Source organism: Anolis sagrei, chromosome 2 (genome assembly GCF_037176765.1).
Source record: "Anolis sagrei isolate rAnoSag1 chromosome 2, rAnoSag1.mat, whole genome shotgun sequence".
Classification (NCBI taxonomy): Eukaryota; Metazoa; Chordata; class Lepidosauria; order Squamata; family Dactyloidae; genus Anolis; species Anolis sagrei.
The window spans coordinates 85,016,275-85,031,670 of NC_090022.1; the positions used below are offsets into that span (position 1 = coordinate 85,016,275).

Genomic DNA, 15,396 nt, shown 5'->3' on the forward strand with positions numbered 1-15,396 from the left:
AACTGTTTTAACTACACCAGTCAGTTATGATCTAATATCAGATGGGATATAGATATTTTGATTAGCGAATACATAAAATATGACTTATACATGTAACCGGGCTGAGAACAGCGGTATATAAGCAAAGTAAATAAATAAATAACAAATAAACTCATTGGGATTTCCTCTCAGGTAAATGGCACATAGTCCCACAGCCTCAACATCCTTTGGTTCTGTTTCCACACAGGTAACAGGGAGAAAATGTCCCTGCATTATTTGTAGCTTTAAACAATTCTTCCTCTGTCTATAAGACAGGGCATTGTGGACAAGCATACAGATGCTTAGTTGTTTGTTCTGCTCCACAGTCGCACATGGAGGATTCTCTAGGTCAGGGGTCCTCAAACATTTTAAACAGAGGGCCGGGTCACAGTCCCTCAAACTGTTGGAGGGCCAGATTATAATTAAAAAAAACACATGAATTAATTCTTATGTACACTGCACATATCTTATTGGTAGTGAAAAAAAATACAATAATTAAAATGAAGAACAATTTTAACAAATATAAACTTATTGGTATTTCAGTGGGAAGTGTGGGCCTGCTTTTGGCTGATGAGATAGGATTGTTGTTGTTGTTGTTGTGTGCTTTCAAGTTGTTTCAGAGTTAGGTTGACCCTGAGTGAGGGCTGGGTAAATGACCTTGGAGGGCCGTATCCAGCCCACGGGCCTTAGTTTGAGGACCCCTGCTCTAGATAGTGCCATTTTGCCAGGTTGTCTTTTGATCTGGCCACTCCACTTCTGAGTCTGTTCAAGGACTTCCAAGTTGTCTATTCTCGGTTTGCCCCTGGGGGAGGACCCTCGTGGGGGGCATTTATTTGGGATTTCCTAGATTATTATTATTATTTACAGTATTTGTATACCGCTTTTCTCACCCCGAGGGGGACTCAAAACGGTTTACACATAAGTAATGGCAAAAATTCAATGCCAGTACAAACAACTACAATTATACACTACAATTAGACATAAATTAAATTTAAAAATACATCCACGAGCAATAAAACAATCATTAAAACAATAAAACAGTCTCGTCTATCGAATCGCCGTTCCAGTCATTGTCTTTCCAAAATGCCGCATACATTTACTTCTGCCCGAAAGCCTGGTCCCAGAACCATGATTTTAATTTTTTTAGCTGTGCAGAGGGATACGCTTGCTGTTGCTGGGGAAACATTAAAAGGAGTGGTGGTTCTCATGAAGCTTTGTCTTGATTGGGAGGGGGTTGATAGCCATGCAGAGGATGGCTTTCACAGTGTCCAACCTTATTTTTCTCAGCAGCAACTGGGGGGGGGGGGGGTAGCAATGCCACCAAGAGAAAGCTAGATACAGCTTCTTCAGCAGTAGCACCAGCCTGTATTAAGCTACTTCAAATATGGTGACTCCATGAACGAGAGAGCTCTGAGTTTCCCTATCAGGTCTTATAGTTTCCTTCATTGAGTCTGTAGGCTGTTAAGAATTGTGGGAGTTGAAGTCCAAAACACCTGGAGGGAGGGCCGAAGTTTGCCCATACCTGGCCCAGATGCAGCCTGGGTGTTTCAGTTCCCATCACCATTCATTGGTCAAGGCAGCCGAGGCTTCTGGGAACTGAAATCCAAAACTGATAGAGTACTAGAGTTTGGGAACAACCACCTAGTATTGCCTTACTGTCGAGCAACACCAAGGCCCGCCTCTCTCCGGATGCTTCAGCCACCAGCTCTATGGCCACAACGTAGCTGCTTCCGGGGGCCTACTTCCGGTAACGTGAGTCGACTCTGCTTCCGGTCCCCGCTTGTGAGAGTCCCAAGATGGCGACGTCTCTGGGCTCCAACACGTACAACCGGCAGAACTGGGAGGATGCGGTGAGGCTCAGGGAGAGGGGGAGGCTGTGGCGGGCGGAAGGGCTTCTTCTCCCCCTCTTCGGCTCCCCTCGGCGGCCCTTGTGCTCTTCCCTGCTCGGCCGAGGGAAGGAGCCCCGGGAAAGGCGCCTCTCCGAGAGTGAGACCGGCCCTCTTTCAAAACGGCCCTCCTTCGTTGGACACGTGTGAGAGGAAGCTGTGTCTACACCAGCCATGGGCACACTTGGGCCTTCCCTCCAGGTGTTTTGGATTTCAAGTCCCACCATTCCTAACTGCCTCAGGCCCCTTCCTTTTCCCCCTCAGCCGCTTATGCGTGGCACCCCTTTAACTGCCCTGGCTAAACGCTGTGGAATGCTGGGAGTTGTAGTTTCTTGAGGCACAAGCACTCTTTGGCAGAGAAGGCTACAGGACTCTCTCAACTATATGTCCCATGATTTCATAGCATTTTGCTGTGGCAACAAAACGGTGTCACACTGCTTTACTTCCATAGTGTAGACGCACTCACAGTTAAGAGTATCCCCTATCCAAAATGCTTGAAATGTTTTGGAATATGGATTGATGTCCTTGCATACACATAATCAGTCTCTTGAGCATTCTTAATGGAGACCAGCTCTTGCCAACAGTGCTGTGGAATTCAAAGAGGCAGAAATGGAGTGAGAAAGGGAGAAACGTGCCAAGAGGAAGGCACATCAAGCCAACCCTTGCCGGGACTGCCTTCCATCTGGAAACTAATGCCCTCACTTTGGAAGAACATGTAGGTCAAGAATAAGGCTTCACAGTCACCTACGGACCCACCACTAAGACCCTACACTTGGAAGGCCATCCTACTCAGATGCCAGTGATCACTGATGATTATGATGATGATAAACATAATGAGATTCCTTGGAAATGAGTCCTGTCAAAATACAAAATTCTTTATACAGAGCCTGGGTGTAGTTTTATATACAATATTTTTAATAATTTTGTACATGAAACAAAAGTTTGTGCACATTGAACCATCAGGAAGCAAATGGTGTCACTGTCCCAACTGCCCATTATGATAATTTTGGATTTCAGAGCATTTTGGAATTTTGGATGAGAGATGTTCTTCCTATGTGTTTTCACTTCACGGTATATTTTAGGGAAATGTGGCTTAATGAAGTTGGACGTTTGATAGATAACTTTGCACGTGTCAGTTGAAGTATGATACAGCTGTTTGTCAAATTTAGAAGATGTGGTGTATTATTTCTGTAGTAGTATGGGTTAAGTATCTGCTATCCGTAATGCTTGGAACAGGAGTGCTTTGCATTTTGGAATACCTGTATTTGCATAAACATATATAATGTTTCTTGGAAATGAGGCCCAAGTCTAAACAGAACATTAACTTCTGTTTTGTTTAAACCTGAAGGTAATTTCATTTAAAATTTATAATTTTTTTAAATAAAAAGTGTATCTACATTAAACCATTAGAAAAGAAAGGTCTCAGTCAACTATGTGGACCACTTAGAATTTTTTAGGACTTTGAATTTTGGATAAAGGATGCCCAGCCTATATTTGAGAGCTTGGCGTAAGTTTTAATGTTACCTTTATCTCTGAATATGTTTCTCCCCCTTAACTCTTAACCATCAGGGTATTTGACTGGAGGAGTGAACTCATATTTCACCTGTATTACTTTTTAATATATATGTTCCTTATTCTAACAGGTATGCATTTATTGTTTCTGTTCCTATAACTATTAATTTCTCCCAGGAGCTCTCGGTAACTGACAGCCTCCCACTCTTGATCTAAAATAATTAAAAAAAAATCTTGATTAAAGGAACATCGAGTTATTCTTCACATATTTTGAGATTTTTCTTTGTCAAGTTTATGTTTCTTTCATCATTGTATGTAGTGTCATTCATTTTACTATTATTGTTGGTATTTGTGAAGCGCATTTCCATTGGACAGGAAACAAAATATGTGCGATAAGAATGAGTGTGTGTGACATCACATTTTGTACTGTAAAGGTTGTAAGGATTAGTGAAATGTGGCATTATTTCAGATCTGACATCTATTTATTTTCCTTTATGTAGGACTTTCCTATTTTGTGCCAGACGTGTCTTGGAGAAAATCCCTATATTCGGATGGTATGTTTTCTGGTGATGTGGTACTAGAACAAGCATGACAGAATAACGATAAAAAAAGTACCAGCTGACTTCCAGACTTTTTCTGAGTCCTTTTTTGTTGCTCTAAAATACATCTTTTATTTAAGAAAATGTGGTTTGTACATGTGATTTAAGTATTACTTCCATAGCTACATAACAGGCCAGATGCTCTAGTTTCTTAGCAGGAAGTTATATAAAAGAAAGTATGGTGAGATGAGCATCTTAAGCATTGCAATATGTTGAACATTTGCTCCTCAAAAACTATTCTACAAACGTAAGTGTGCTTAAGTTGAAAAAAAAATCCTGTTGAAATCAGTAAAAATGTCCATGTACTGCAAGCATAGTGCTGTACCTCACTAGTATTCTTATGCTTTCACTTAAAAATGACCTTCTGTGAATTTGAATTTTTTCCACATGCTCTGATGTAGAGCTCCATGGACTTTCTTTGGTGAATGGAGTTTGTCTGTAAATGTTAATGAAGGCGAAAAAGTTATGTCTTCCATCAAACTTTATTCCTCCCACACACACACTGCCAGTACATCAGGTCCATGGAAAGGACTTGAGCTCAAGAGAACAGACTGTGACCTTTTAAAATATAATGTGAGATTTTGCATATTCTTTCTTATTTTTCTTCAGTGCAAATAAGAGGTACATGTAAATTGCTTGTGTTCCTATGGCAGTCTGAACATATGGAAGTCATGTGGTGGTAATTTTTTAGAAATCAGAATAATAGAATTCTGGAGTTGGAAGAGACCCAAGAGCTATCCAATCCAACCCCATTGTACCGTTCAGAAATTCACAATCAAAGCACCCCTAACAGATTACCATCCAGCCTCTGCGTAGAAACCTCCCGAGAAGGAGACTCCACCATGCTCCAAGAGCTCTTACTGTCAGGAAGTTCTTCCTAGTGTTTACTGATAGATGGAATCTTTTTTCCTGCAATTAGTGGAGTAATTTACATTTTAAAAGACATATAATTTTATTAGTTGGTTATCCTTTGTAACACACATTTTTCTTTGTTCCAGACCAAAGAGAAATATGGAAAGGAATGCAAGGTATGTTTGTCATTTCAAAGAAATAACTTGAAGCATAATTCTAAAAGTTGTCAGTAGTAACATCTAAAAATACAAGGAACACAGCTCCTTAGAATTGAATATCAACAATTAAGGGTAACGATTTAATCCTACCCATATAATTCCATTCACTTATTCACTGCAATACATACATAATAATACTGATAAATAGAAGAAGAAAAAATCTCTATAACAGTATAAACAAGAGTGCCATAACTTCAATTTGGAAGTATTTTTCTTGAATTTTATTTTTTAGTTTAATGATCCAATGAATTACTTGAACCTGAATTTACTCATCTCCTCAGTGCAATAATTGTAAAACAATTTACATATCACCGTTTGAAAGAGATTCAATATGTTTCTTGCAACAGTTTCTCAGAATGTTGTTTTTCATTCTGAATTAATATAATGATGTTAGCTGAAATCAAGGATTTATTTTGTGTGTGTGTACTTCGTGCTTTGTAATTGTGCTTTAATTAGGTTGATACATATTAATGCCAACTTTGTCTCAGATCTGTGCCAGGCCGTTCACAGTGTTTCGTTGGTGTCCTGGTGTACGAATGCGCTTTAAGAAGACAGAAGTGTGTCAAACATGCAGCAAGCTGAAGAACGTTTGTCAGACCTGCCTCCTTGACCTGGAATATGGTATGTAATTGTAATTCTGTTAGAAAGTGGAAGTTTAAAATTAGCACATGGTTACCCAGCAACTGTATATGCAGAGAATGTACTCTTTCTATATATGGGTTGTTTCTACTGCAGATATGCGTTTGTGTAAGTGCTGGGAGGGAAGAAATTACTGTATGCACCAGGGTGATATTACTCTGATTGCATGGATCTGTCCATTTGAGGAAACTGAGCTGGATGGTCCATTTCCCAGAGAGGTTGTAATTGCGGTCACTACTTAATAATGGCAGTGTCACAGGGGGTATAAGATTAGTTTGCTCTCCATTGCTGGATTAGTTGTGGTCTATTATCTTGGCCCATGCCTTATGTTCTGGCTGGCGTCTGGTGTGGGATGTACTTTGAACACAGGAGTTTTTCTTCTTCTGGAACTGTACTTCATGAAGTGGGAAGAGATGCTGTCAGAAGAAGGAAGCTGCATGTACGCATTGCACTCATGACATCCTGATATTTGTATTGTGCCCAGGTCTTGCAAACTCAGGATCGTGATTTCTTTGATTGAATCATTCCACCCATAATGTTCTCTTCTTTTCCCACCACCTTCTATTTTCTGAGTATTTCTGAAATAGTAAATGAAGTTGGATGGTTTTAAGGTGGTTTTCACATGTGGGTAAAGAGTAGTGGTGGTGGGGATTACTTGAATGTCCAAGTTAGTTCTGTTTCCATAGTTTGCCTGAAGTCACCTTCATACAATACCACACAGATATAGCAAAATCCTTAATAGTGGATGTTACAGTGTGCCTTACATCATTAATAATAATAATAAAACTTTATACACCACCACCATCTCCCATAGGGACTCAGGGCAGCTTACAAAATAGCACCCAATGGTGCCATAGAACACAAAAAAATGTGATACATCAACATAGAAAAACCATAACACATTTACATAAACCAGACATATAAATTTAACAAACGCAACCTCTATTAAATAGAATCAGTAAAATGTGGCTATCATTGATTAAAAGATCAATTAAAAGATTTAACATCCCAGCTGTATACCCATCAGAATGTAGATATGAAGTGCTAAAGTAATTGGTTATCAATCTGGCTACTATCTTAAATCTTATTAAAGGCCTGCTGAAAAAAACAAGTTCTTAATTCATTCTGAAAGTGCTGTAGTGTGGTGGCATGCCTAAGTTCCCTGGAGAGGGCATTTCAGAGCTGGGAGGGCACCACCGAGAAGGCCCTCTCTGTCATCCCCACCAAACATGCTTGAGACAGAGACAGGACCAAGAGGAGGGCCTTCCTGACAGATCTTAAAGCCTGCGCTTTGTAATGGTACATAAGGGCACAGATATGTAAAGGCAACATTTTTGTTCCATACAATACAACTTCATCATTTTTTCAGAAGAACAAAGTCATCATCATCAAGTTGGGAGGAAATAATAATAATAATAATAATAATAATAATAATAATAATAATAACTTTATTTGTATCCCACCCCATCTCCCCGAGGGGACTCTGAGCGGCACATGACAATATAATTATAAAACCATCTCAACATCAATACATATAAATGTATCCAATTTAAGACCTCACCTCTGAGGATGCTTGCCATAGATGCAGGCGAAACATCAGGAGAAATGCCTCTAGAACATGGCCATATAGCCCGAAAAGATCCACAAGAACTCAGTGATTCCGGCCATGAAAGCCTTCGACTATCCAATTTAAATTAAATCAACAGTTAATAAGGAGGCAAACAATATAAAAATAAAGCAGCTTTTTAAAATCACATAACACATCATTCATTAAAAATCCCAGCCACTGTTCAGGTGAAAAAGAACAATAAGATCTAATTTTAGATTTATCTCATATCTCCAACCATTGGAGGACATCAAGTTTACCTATTTTCAAATGCCTGTTTGAATAGCCAGGTTGTCATTTCCTTCTGGAAATTGGATAGCGTGGGGTCTGAGTAATCCTGGATAGGGTGTTCCAGAGCCCGGGGGGGGGGGGGGGGTACTCCCTGGCAGATCTTAGGGCCCTAACTGGTTCATAAGTTGCGTAAATAGGCTGGATCCAAATCATGTAGGGCTTTATAGGTAACTAGCTGTACCCTGCCACGCGTTGCTGTGGCCTATAGTAAATCTTTTCAAAGTAGAGGTAGATATCTGGAGTATTATGAAAGAGAGGTACCTACCTATTCCTTCCCCCTTTTTCTCCCCCTTTCTCTCCTTTCTTCCTTCTCTACCTCTTTCTTTCTTTCTTTCTTTCTTTCTTTCTTTCTTTCTTTCGCTCCTTGGTTTCATCCTTCTCTCTTTCCTTCATTCCCTCCCCCTTTCTTCCTTTGCTTCCTTTCTTCCCTCCATGTTTCCTTCCTTCTTTCATTTTTTATTTCCTTTTCTCCTTCCTTCTTTACCTCTTTCCTGCCTTTCCTTCCTTTTATTTTTCTTTCCTTTCTACTTTCTCTTCTTCCTTCTTTCGGTACCTCTCTCTTTCCTGCCTTCCCTCCTTCCTTTCTTCCTTCCCATTGCTTACCAAACCCTTCTCGTGCTTTATGTTGGGTCTTGGGAGTCCTACCTCCCCTTTCCCTTCCACGCCTTGCTGTGGCCCACCTTACCTCTCTCTTTCTCTCCTTCTTTCCCTCATTCCCTTTTCTTCTTTCCTTCTCTCCTTCCTTCCTTCTCTTCCTCTTTCCTCTTTCCTTCTTCCTTTTTTCCTTTCCTTTCCTTTCTTCCTTCTCTTCTTCTTCCTTACTTCCTTTGGTTTTTGTTTCCATTCTTCATTTTTCTGTCCTTCCTTCCTTCCCCCCTATTTCTCTTTCATTCTCTTCTTCCTTCGCTCCTCTTTTCTTTCTTTCCTTTCCTTATCTCCTTCCTTCTTTCTCTACCAATTTCTTTCCATCCCTCTTCATTTCCTCTTTCTCTCTTTTCTTCCTTCTCTACCTCTTTCCTTCTTTCCTTCACTCTTTGCTTCCATGTTTCCGTCTCTGTTTCCTTCCTTCCTTCGATGTTTTCCCTCTTCCTTTATTGGGCCCGCCGTGGGGAAGGAAGGGGGCGTGTCTTACCGGAGGGGGGTGGGAGGAGGAGGATTGAGTGAGGGAGGGGAGGGGTGGGGGAAGAAGGAAGGGGGTGTGTCTTACCGGAGGGGGGTGGGAGGAGGAGGATTGAGTGAGGGAGGGAAGGGGTGGGGGAAGAAGGAAGGGAGCGTGTCTTACCGGAGGGGGGTGGGAGGAGGATTGAGTGAGGGAGGGAAGGGGTGGGGGAAGAAGGAAGGGGGCGTATCTTACCGGAGGGGGGTGGGAGGAGGAGGATTGAGTGAGGGAGGGAAGGGGTGGGGGAAGAAGGAAGGGGGCGTGTCTTACCGGAGGGGGGTGGGAGGAGGAGGATTGAGTGAGAGAGGGAAGGGGTGGGGGAAGCAGGAAGCGTGTGTCTTACCGGAGGGCTGGGCTGGGTTAGATGAAGGAGAGGGAGGAGGGATGGTTTTGACAGGGCGGGAAGCAGTGCGGCGGGAGGTTGGGGGCGTGGCTTGCGTGGAGGGAGCCATTGTGCATGCTCAGTTGTTTTGTCATTTTGTTAGTGTGTTGTTGTGTTGTTTTTTACTTTGATTCGATTTGTTTGTACCTTGTGGGTTGTGGTAGGTGCATGGGAATTTTGGTTAATTTTCGTTGGGGTTTTTTTGAGTTTTGCTGTCCTGTTCGACGCCACTTTCAGATTTATATATATAGATAACCTGCACTTTGAATTGGGCCCAGAAACACATAGACAGTCAATGAAGATGTTTTAATAGAGGGGGTGGTATGTGGCCTATAATTTGCTCCAGTCAATAGCCTGGCCACTGATCTTTGTACTAATTGTATTACTGCAATGCACCACGTAGAGTGCATTGCAGTAATCCATCGAGATGTAACTAGGGCATGGGCCACTATGGCCAGATCTGGCTTTTTGAGGTACGGGCGCAGACTGTGATGGGTCAAACTCCAAGAATCCCTGGAGTTGACTAGTGACCACTTGCTCTAGAACCTTGCCCAAGAAGGGGAGATTCAAAATGAGCTGATAGGAGAAGCAACTAATAACTGAATAATATGTATTTTTAATGTTGCACCAATTCCCATTTGTGCCATTGTCATATTTTGTTCAACAGTGCCTATTATAACTAAACCAATGGGAATTACAACCCAGATTTTATATGTAATTTTTGCATTCATTGCCAGGAAAAATGAAGTTTATACAGTTGATAATTGGGCTCAATCATTTTCTGTTCTTTTACACAAACATGGTTAGCCATATTTATGTTAATAGCTGTTTAATTATTTTGTCTTTATATTAATTTATGTTTATATTAATTTATTTTAATGTTTTTGTTTTTTCCATTAAACATTAGGTTTACCTATTCAGGTTCGAGATGCTGGACTCTCACTTAAAGATGATATGCCCAAATCAGATGTTAATAAAGAGTATTACACCCAGAATATGGAAAGAGAGGTATATATGTCACTTGTTTAACATAATATTTTTTAAATTTATTTATTGAAATCGATATACATTTGTACGTGTTTGTTGCATGCAGTGCAATATTTTCCAGCTATTCGGGTTCCATAATCATTTCTTGGATGTATAGTATTAACTAGATAATTTAGAGAGGAGTCTTCTGCTTAATCTTATGTGTGTCCTTTTCTCTGCTTTGCCAGATCATGAATTCTGATGGCACCCGACCTGTTGGCGCCTTAGGAAAAGCAACATCTACCAGTGATATGTTGCTCAAGCTGGCTCGAACTACCCCTTACTACAAACGCAACCGCCCACATATCTGCTCATTCTGGGTGAAAGGAGAATGCAAAAGAGGAGAGGAATGTCCCTACAGGTACATCTATATTGATAAAGTTAATCTGATGACTCTTTTGAAATATAGTGTCTCAAAAAAATAAGTGGTGTTCGCTTAACTTCTGTGAAAATAATCCACATGCATCAAAAGAGGCAGAAAATAACATTGAGGCTATAACAGTATACCCTCTATGGGCTATGATTTGGATTTGCGAACTCAGACTTGGTTGTGTTAATATTTTAAGGGCCAATATTTTTAATGTATTTTTTATTGTTGTTGACCTGTTTATGTTAATTGTTGTGCTCTAACTGTTTCTTTGTTGGCATCTAATGACTTCCGATTGTAAGCCACCCTGAGTCCCCCTTTGGGGGTTGAGAAGTATGGGATACAAATACTCTACATAAATAAATAAATAAATAAATACTGGGCACACATTTACCGAATACATAGACTGAGAAGGGCTGGCATGGTAGCACCAGTGGCACATTTTTATTCCAAAAGCTTTCAGTTGATGTCCAAGATACAACTTCATAGTTTGAGATTTTATGTTACCAGTGAGAGTTAACATTACTTATTCTCTAAGTTTATAAGATAAGATTTGTTGGTCGGAATACTCATTAACTATGTATATTATAAAATCTTGTTTTTGAACCCTTAGGCATGAAAAGCCTACAGATCCAGATGATCCTCTTGCTGATCAGAACATTAAAGACCGTTACTATGGTATTAATGACCCTGTAGCTGACAAGCTTCTCAAACGAGCTTCCACAATGCCACGTCTGGACCCACCTGATGACAAGACCATCACAACATTATATGTCGGCGGCTTAGGTGATACTATCACTGAGACAGATCTTAGGTATGTCTTTACTTTTAGTTCCTCCTCAAATCCTCCTTGGTAGTGTTAGATGTGTTTCAATCTGCCTTGAGTCCCCTTCGGACTCAAATAGAGTAAATAAATTAATAAATTTTGAGTATATCTCCATTAAGATATCTTTGGAATGCTACCAGGACATTTTGAAAAGACAACTGTACACAATTCCTGTGTAAAGGTCTTCATTTAGGGCTTTTTTTCTTATTTGCAAGGGGAAGACCAATATCATTTAATTAATTGTTTTGTCATAGTCTTCTGCATGTATGTACATAAGAGACACTGTGTCCTTGAGCTGTTTGTGGAGCAGCAAATTGGCCGATCCCTTAGCAATAAGTCAGTGTAATCAAGAAGTAACCTTCTCTTGTGCTGCTCTAGAGACTGCAAAATGAATTAATTGAGTCAAATTACTTGAAAAGAAATTCTTCCTAAACATTAGAAATAACTTATTCACAGTTGGTACTAATTGATTGTCTCAGAGGGTGGTGGACACTCCTTTGGAGGTCCTCAGTGGTTGGATGGGCCCATCTCAGGAGTGCTTTACCTGTATGTTGCTGCATGGCAGTGCATTGGACTAAGTGGTCCTTGTCCCATCCAACTGTGTGATTCTGTGAACTCAGGAGGTATGTTAGAATATATTTACTGCACTTCTGTATGTATGTCCATCTCATCTTTTTTCTCTTGTATACCATGCAGTGTATGAAACAAGTGTAAAGTATCAGAATATGTTTGCTCCTCAGGAATCATTTCTATCAGTTTGGTGAGATTCGGACGATAACTGTAGTACAGAGGCAGCAGTGTGCATTCATCCAGTTTGCCACCCGGCAAGCTGCAGAAGTTGCAGCAGAGAAGTCCTTCAATAAGCTCATTGTCAATGGACGCAGACTGAATGTGAAATGGGGCAGGTGAGTGGTCAGGACAAGAAGTAAAAGAAACATTCCATTTTTCTCCAGAGAATCTCCTTCACTTTCTTCCCCTCTTAGCTGAGAGTTCTGGGTAGGACCCATGGCTTAGACCTACAAATATACTAAGAGGTTTGTATGTTTGTCTGTGATTTGGGGGTGGGGGGGGGGGGGGAAGGAGGAGGGATTGGATGATATCAGGAGTGAGTGGTATGGTATCAAGTGTTTTTAGAAAAACTATACTTAAATTGGAAGTACTTTTCCTTTCCCCACAAGGCCTTTTTTGTCAACTCTGGATTACCCTACATTTTAAACCTTGAGCTCAACGTTTTCTTTAATTTACTATGTGATCATAATTCCAGCGATTTGTTTTCATTTTTTAAAGATCTCAAGCAGCCAGAGGGAAAGAGAAAGAAAGGGAAGGGATCACAGATTCTGGTATTAAATTGGAGCCAGTCCCTGGACTACCTGGAGGTAAGAGCGATGCTGCAGTAGGCTTATATTATTTTTTTCTCTACCTTCATTGGTGAAAAATATGTTTACACTGTTGGTTTTGTGTCCTGCAGCTCTTCCTCCTCCCCCTGCAGCAGAAGAGGAGGCCACTTCAGCAAACTACTTCAACCTACCTCCCAGTGGCCCTCCAGCTGTGGTCAACATTGCCTTGCCGCCCCCACCTGGCATCGCCCCTCCACCACCTCCAGGTAGCTGGGTTTTATCAAAACCATAACTTTAGATTTATTTGCAGGAGAGGGGCTTGGGAGAATATCCCTGGAGAAAGGGAAATCTTGGACTGTCCTTAACTGAGAAATGTACATTCCAGTTCTGTGTGTGATTATTAGACTTGAAGGCTTGCTGAATTCAGTGGATTTAATCCCTGAAGTGCAATAGGATTTCCACCTTCCTCCCTGTTTTGTTTGTATAAGTATTTATTATAGCTTTCATTCTGAAATTTTTGTATATTTAAATCACAGATAGGCAGCCTGATGTTGTTGAGGTCCTCAGTCTTTTGGGGGTAGTTTCTGTGGTGGGTGGGGAGACTGCAGGCTGGGGGTAAATCAGGCCAAGCCCCATAGGAGGCTCTACATTCTCCCTTTCCCACTATTTCTCTAGGAGCCCCCAGTGGCAAAATGGGTTAAACCCTTGTGCCAGCAGGACTGAAGACTGACAGGTTGGAGGTTTGAATCCGGGGTGGGCATGGATGAGCTCCCTCTGTTAGTTCCAGCCTCCTTGCAGACGGCCAATTTTCTCACACCAGATGCGACTTGAAGTTTCTCAAGTCACTCCTGACACAAAAAACCCTATTTCTCTGTTACCCATTCTCTTTGTTTTCTTTCTCAATTCCTTGTCTTCCTGATCATATGGTTTGTTTTCACTTAGAATTTCTGATAATTTCAGAAATCAGACCGGTGTATGCTTTAGATCAAGGTGAAGACTTCCTGAGACCCTATGTTGCCCAAACTTTACTTAAAGCAGTGCAAAAGCATGGTACATCAGGATGGCAACTGCAGCTTTCCAGATGTTGGACTGCAACATCTGTCATCCCTCATCACTTTGCTGTGCTGATTGTTACTATTGGAACTTGCAGTCCAGGCAGTGTCTGGAAAGCTGTAGAGTTCCCATCCCTTGCTCATAATAATTGCAGATAAAATATTATGAACTAAAAATTAATTAAAATCATCTAAGTTAAAGAAAATGAAACATTGCAAAAGGTTGCATGTCAGGTGTCAACACCATGTTAGTCTTATGTAAAGCCTTCTCTCTTTCTTCCTCAGGTTTTGGGCCCCACATGTTCCATGCCATGGGCCCCCCGCCTCCTTTCATGCGAGCTCCGGGTCCCATCCACTATCCTTCTCAAGACCCACAGAGGATGGGGGCCCACGCCGGGAAGCACAACAGTCCCTAACGCCACCCGCTCATTTGTACTGTTTATTTTTTCTCTTTCTCAATCCTGCCCTTTACCTTTTTTTAATGGAAACCTTTTTTGGTCGTATACCACATTCAGCTGTAATCAGTGGGAAGCCAAATCCTCCTGTGCAACCAGGACAGGCTTAGTCCTACTGTGATACACAACTAGAAAATCTTATCACTTCTATAACCAAAATACCTACATTCTTGATAAGGAAGTGGTGGTCTCTGCTAGAAAAAACAGCAGAGAAGTAAGCTAGAAGAATTTTATTGAGAATAGTAAATCCCATCAGTGTAATCAATTTGGGGTACTTTCCCCCCAAAGTACTCTTGGGGGCGGGGAGTACTAACCCAGTTTAGTAATCCCCAGTCAGTGGCACAATAGAAGCTAGCCAGCCATGTTCAGAATGGCTTGGAAGCACCTTCACTGCTCATCTGTTTGAATGTCAAATTATTATATTGCTGTTGAAAGTAGAGTCAAGTCCCTTATTCCCTTAAGCTGGAGCAGAACAGGCTTGTAGGAAGGATGTACAGATGGTGTGCCATTTTTTTGTTAAAGCTATTTCTTATCATTCATGATCTTGTCTGTGATAAATGCTCCCAAAACATTGAGGTGACAGCAGCAATGCAAGCTTGTCCATACTCTGTTTATGGGGTTGGTGACTTTGGAGTGGTGTCCATTTGCTACTAAAAATAGTCTGACTCATTTCCTGAACTCAACATTTGATTGCCAGTGGCTGTTCTAAATATGTGTTCTCAGTATTTGCCCTGTACCATCTGTTTTCTGCATCAAGTCTATGAGGTGTCCTAGTAAAGAGAATCATATTTTTTACCTATTCTGAAGTCTTACTTAGTACTTCTTGTCTTTTAAAAGAGAAAACATTGTACTTGACTGACGTTTCTCATTGTTATCTGCACCTGGCTTCCAATGGCACATAACAGAAAATGAACAGAGCTTGGAAAGGTTTCATTTCAATGACAGCTGCCCAATTTTCAACTGGCTGTGTAGACTTAGGGGGTTCTAGAAATAGTGTTCCAAAATAACTTTTTGAAGTCCATAAAAAGAATTTGAACTTTTGCATTATTTCCTAAAATGATCGAATGCAGTGGTAAATGATAAACACGTGTCCAGATGCTAATGGGATGAGACTTATTAGAAGTAAAGTAAAGTTTCCCCTGACATTAAGTCTGGTTGTGTCCGACTCTGG

General features: G+C 40.9%; 1 protein-coding gene across 1 annotated transcript; it reads left to right on the forward strand.

Moving 5' to 3' along the window:
• Nucleotides 1–1,762: 1,762 nt before the first annotated feature.
• On the forward strand, nucleotides 1,763–15,024 carry RBM22 (RNA binding motif protein 22). The gene is made up of 11 exons (XM_060765455.2): nucleotides 1,763–1,868; nucleotides 3,917–3,970; nucleotides 5,014–5,043; nucleotides 5,574–5,706; nucleotides 10,070–10,170; nucleotides 10,377–10,549; nucleotides 11,169–11,369; nucleotides 12,122–12,286; nucleotides 12,669–12,757; nucleotides 12,850–12,984; nucleotides 14,056–15,024. Exons 1-11 carry the CDS (start codon nucleotides 1,815–1,817, stop codon nucleotides 14,184–14,186), a joined length of 1,266 nt encoding a protein of 421 aa, XP_060621438.1. The 5' UTR covers nucleotides 1,763–1,814; the 3' UTR covers nucleotides 14,187–15,024.
• Nucleotides 15,025–15,396: the final 372 nt, after the last annotated feature.

Excerpts from the sequence above, each read along its gene's own strand:
- RBM22 (XM_060765455.2), top strand. The coding sequence starts at position 1,815 with ATGGCGACGTCTCTGGGCTCCAACACGTACAACCGGCAGAACTGGGAG. Across the intron at positions 5,707-10,069 it reads CCTCCTTGACCTGGAATATG|GTTTACCTATTCAGGTTCGA; the intron begins GTATGTAATTGT and ends ATTAAACATTAG. Across the intron at positions 12,287-12,668 it reads CTGAATGTGAAATGGGGCAG|ATCTCAAGCAGCCAGAGGGA; the intron begins GTGAGTGGTCAG and ends CATTTTTTAAAG.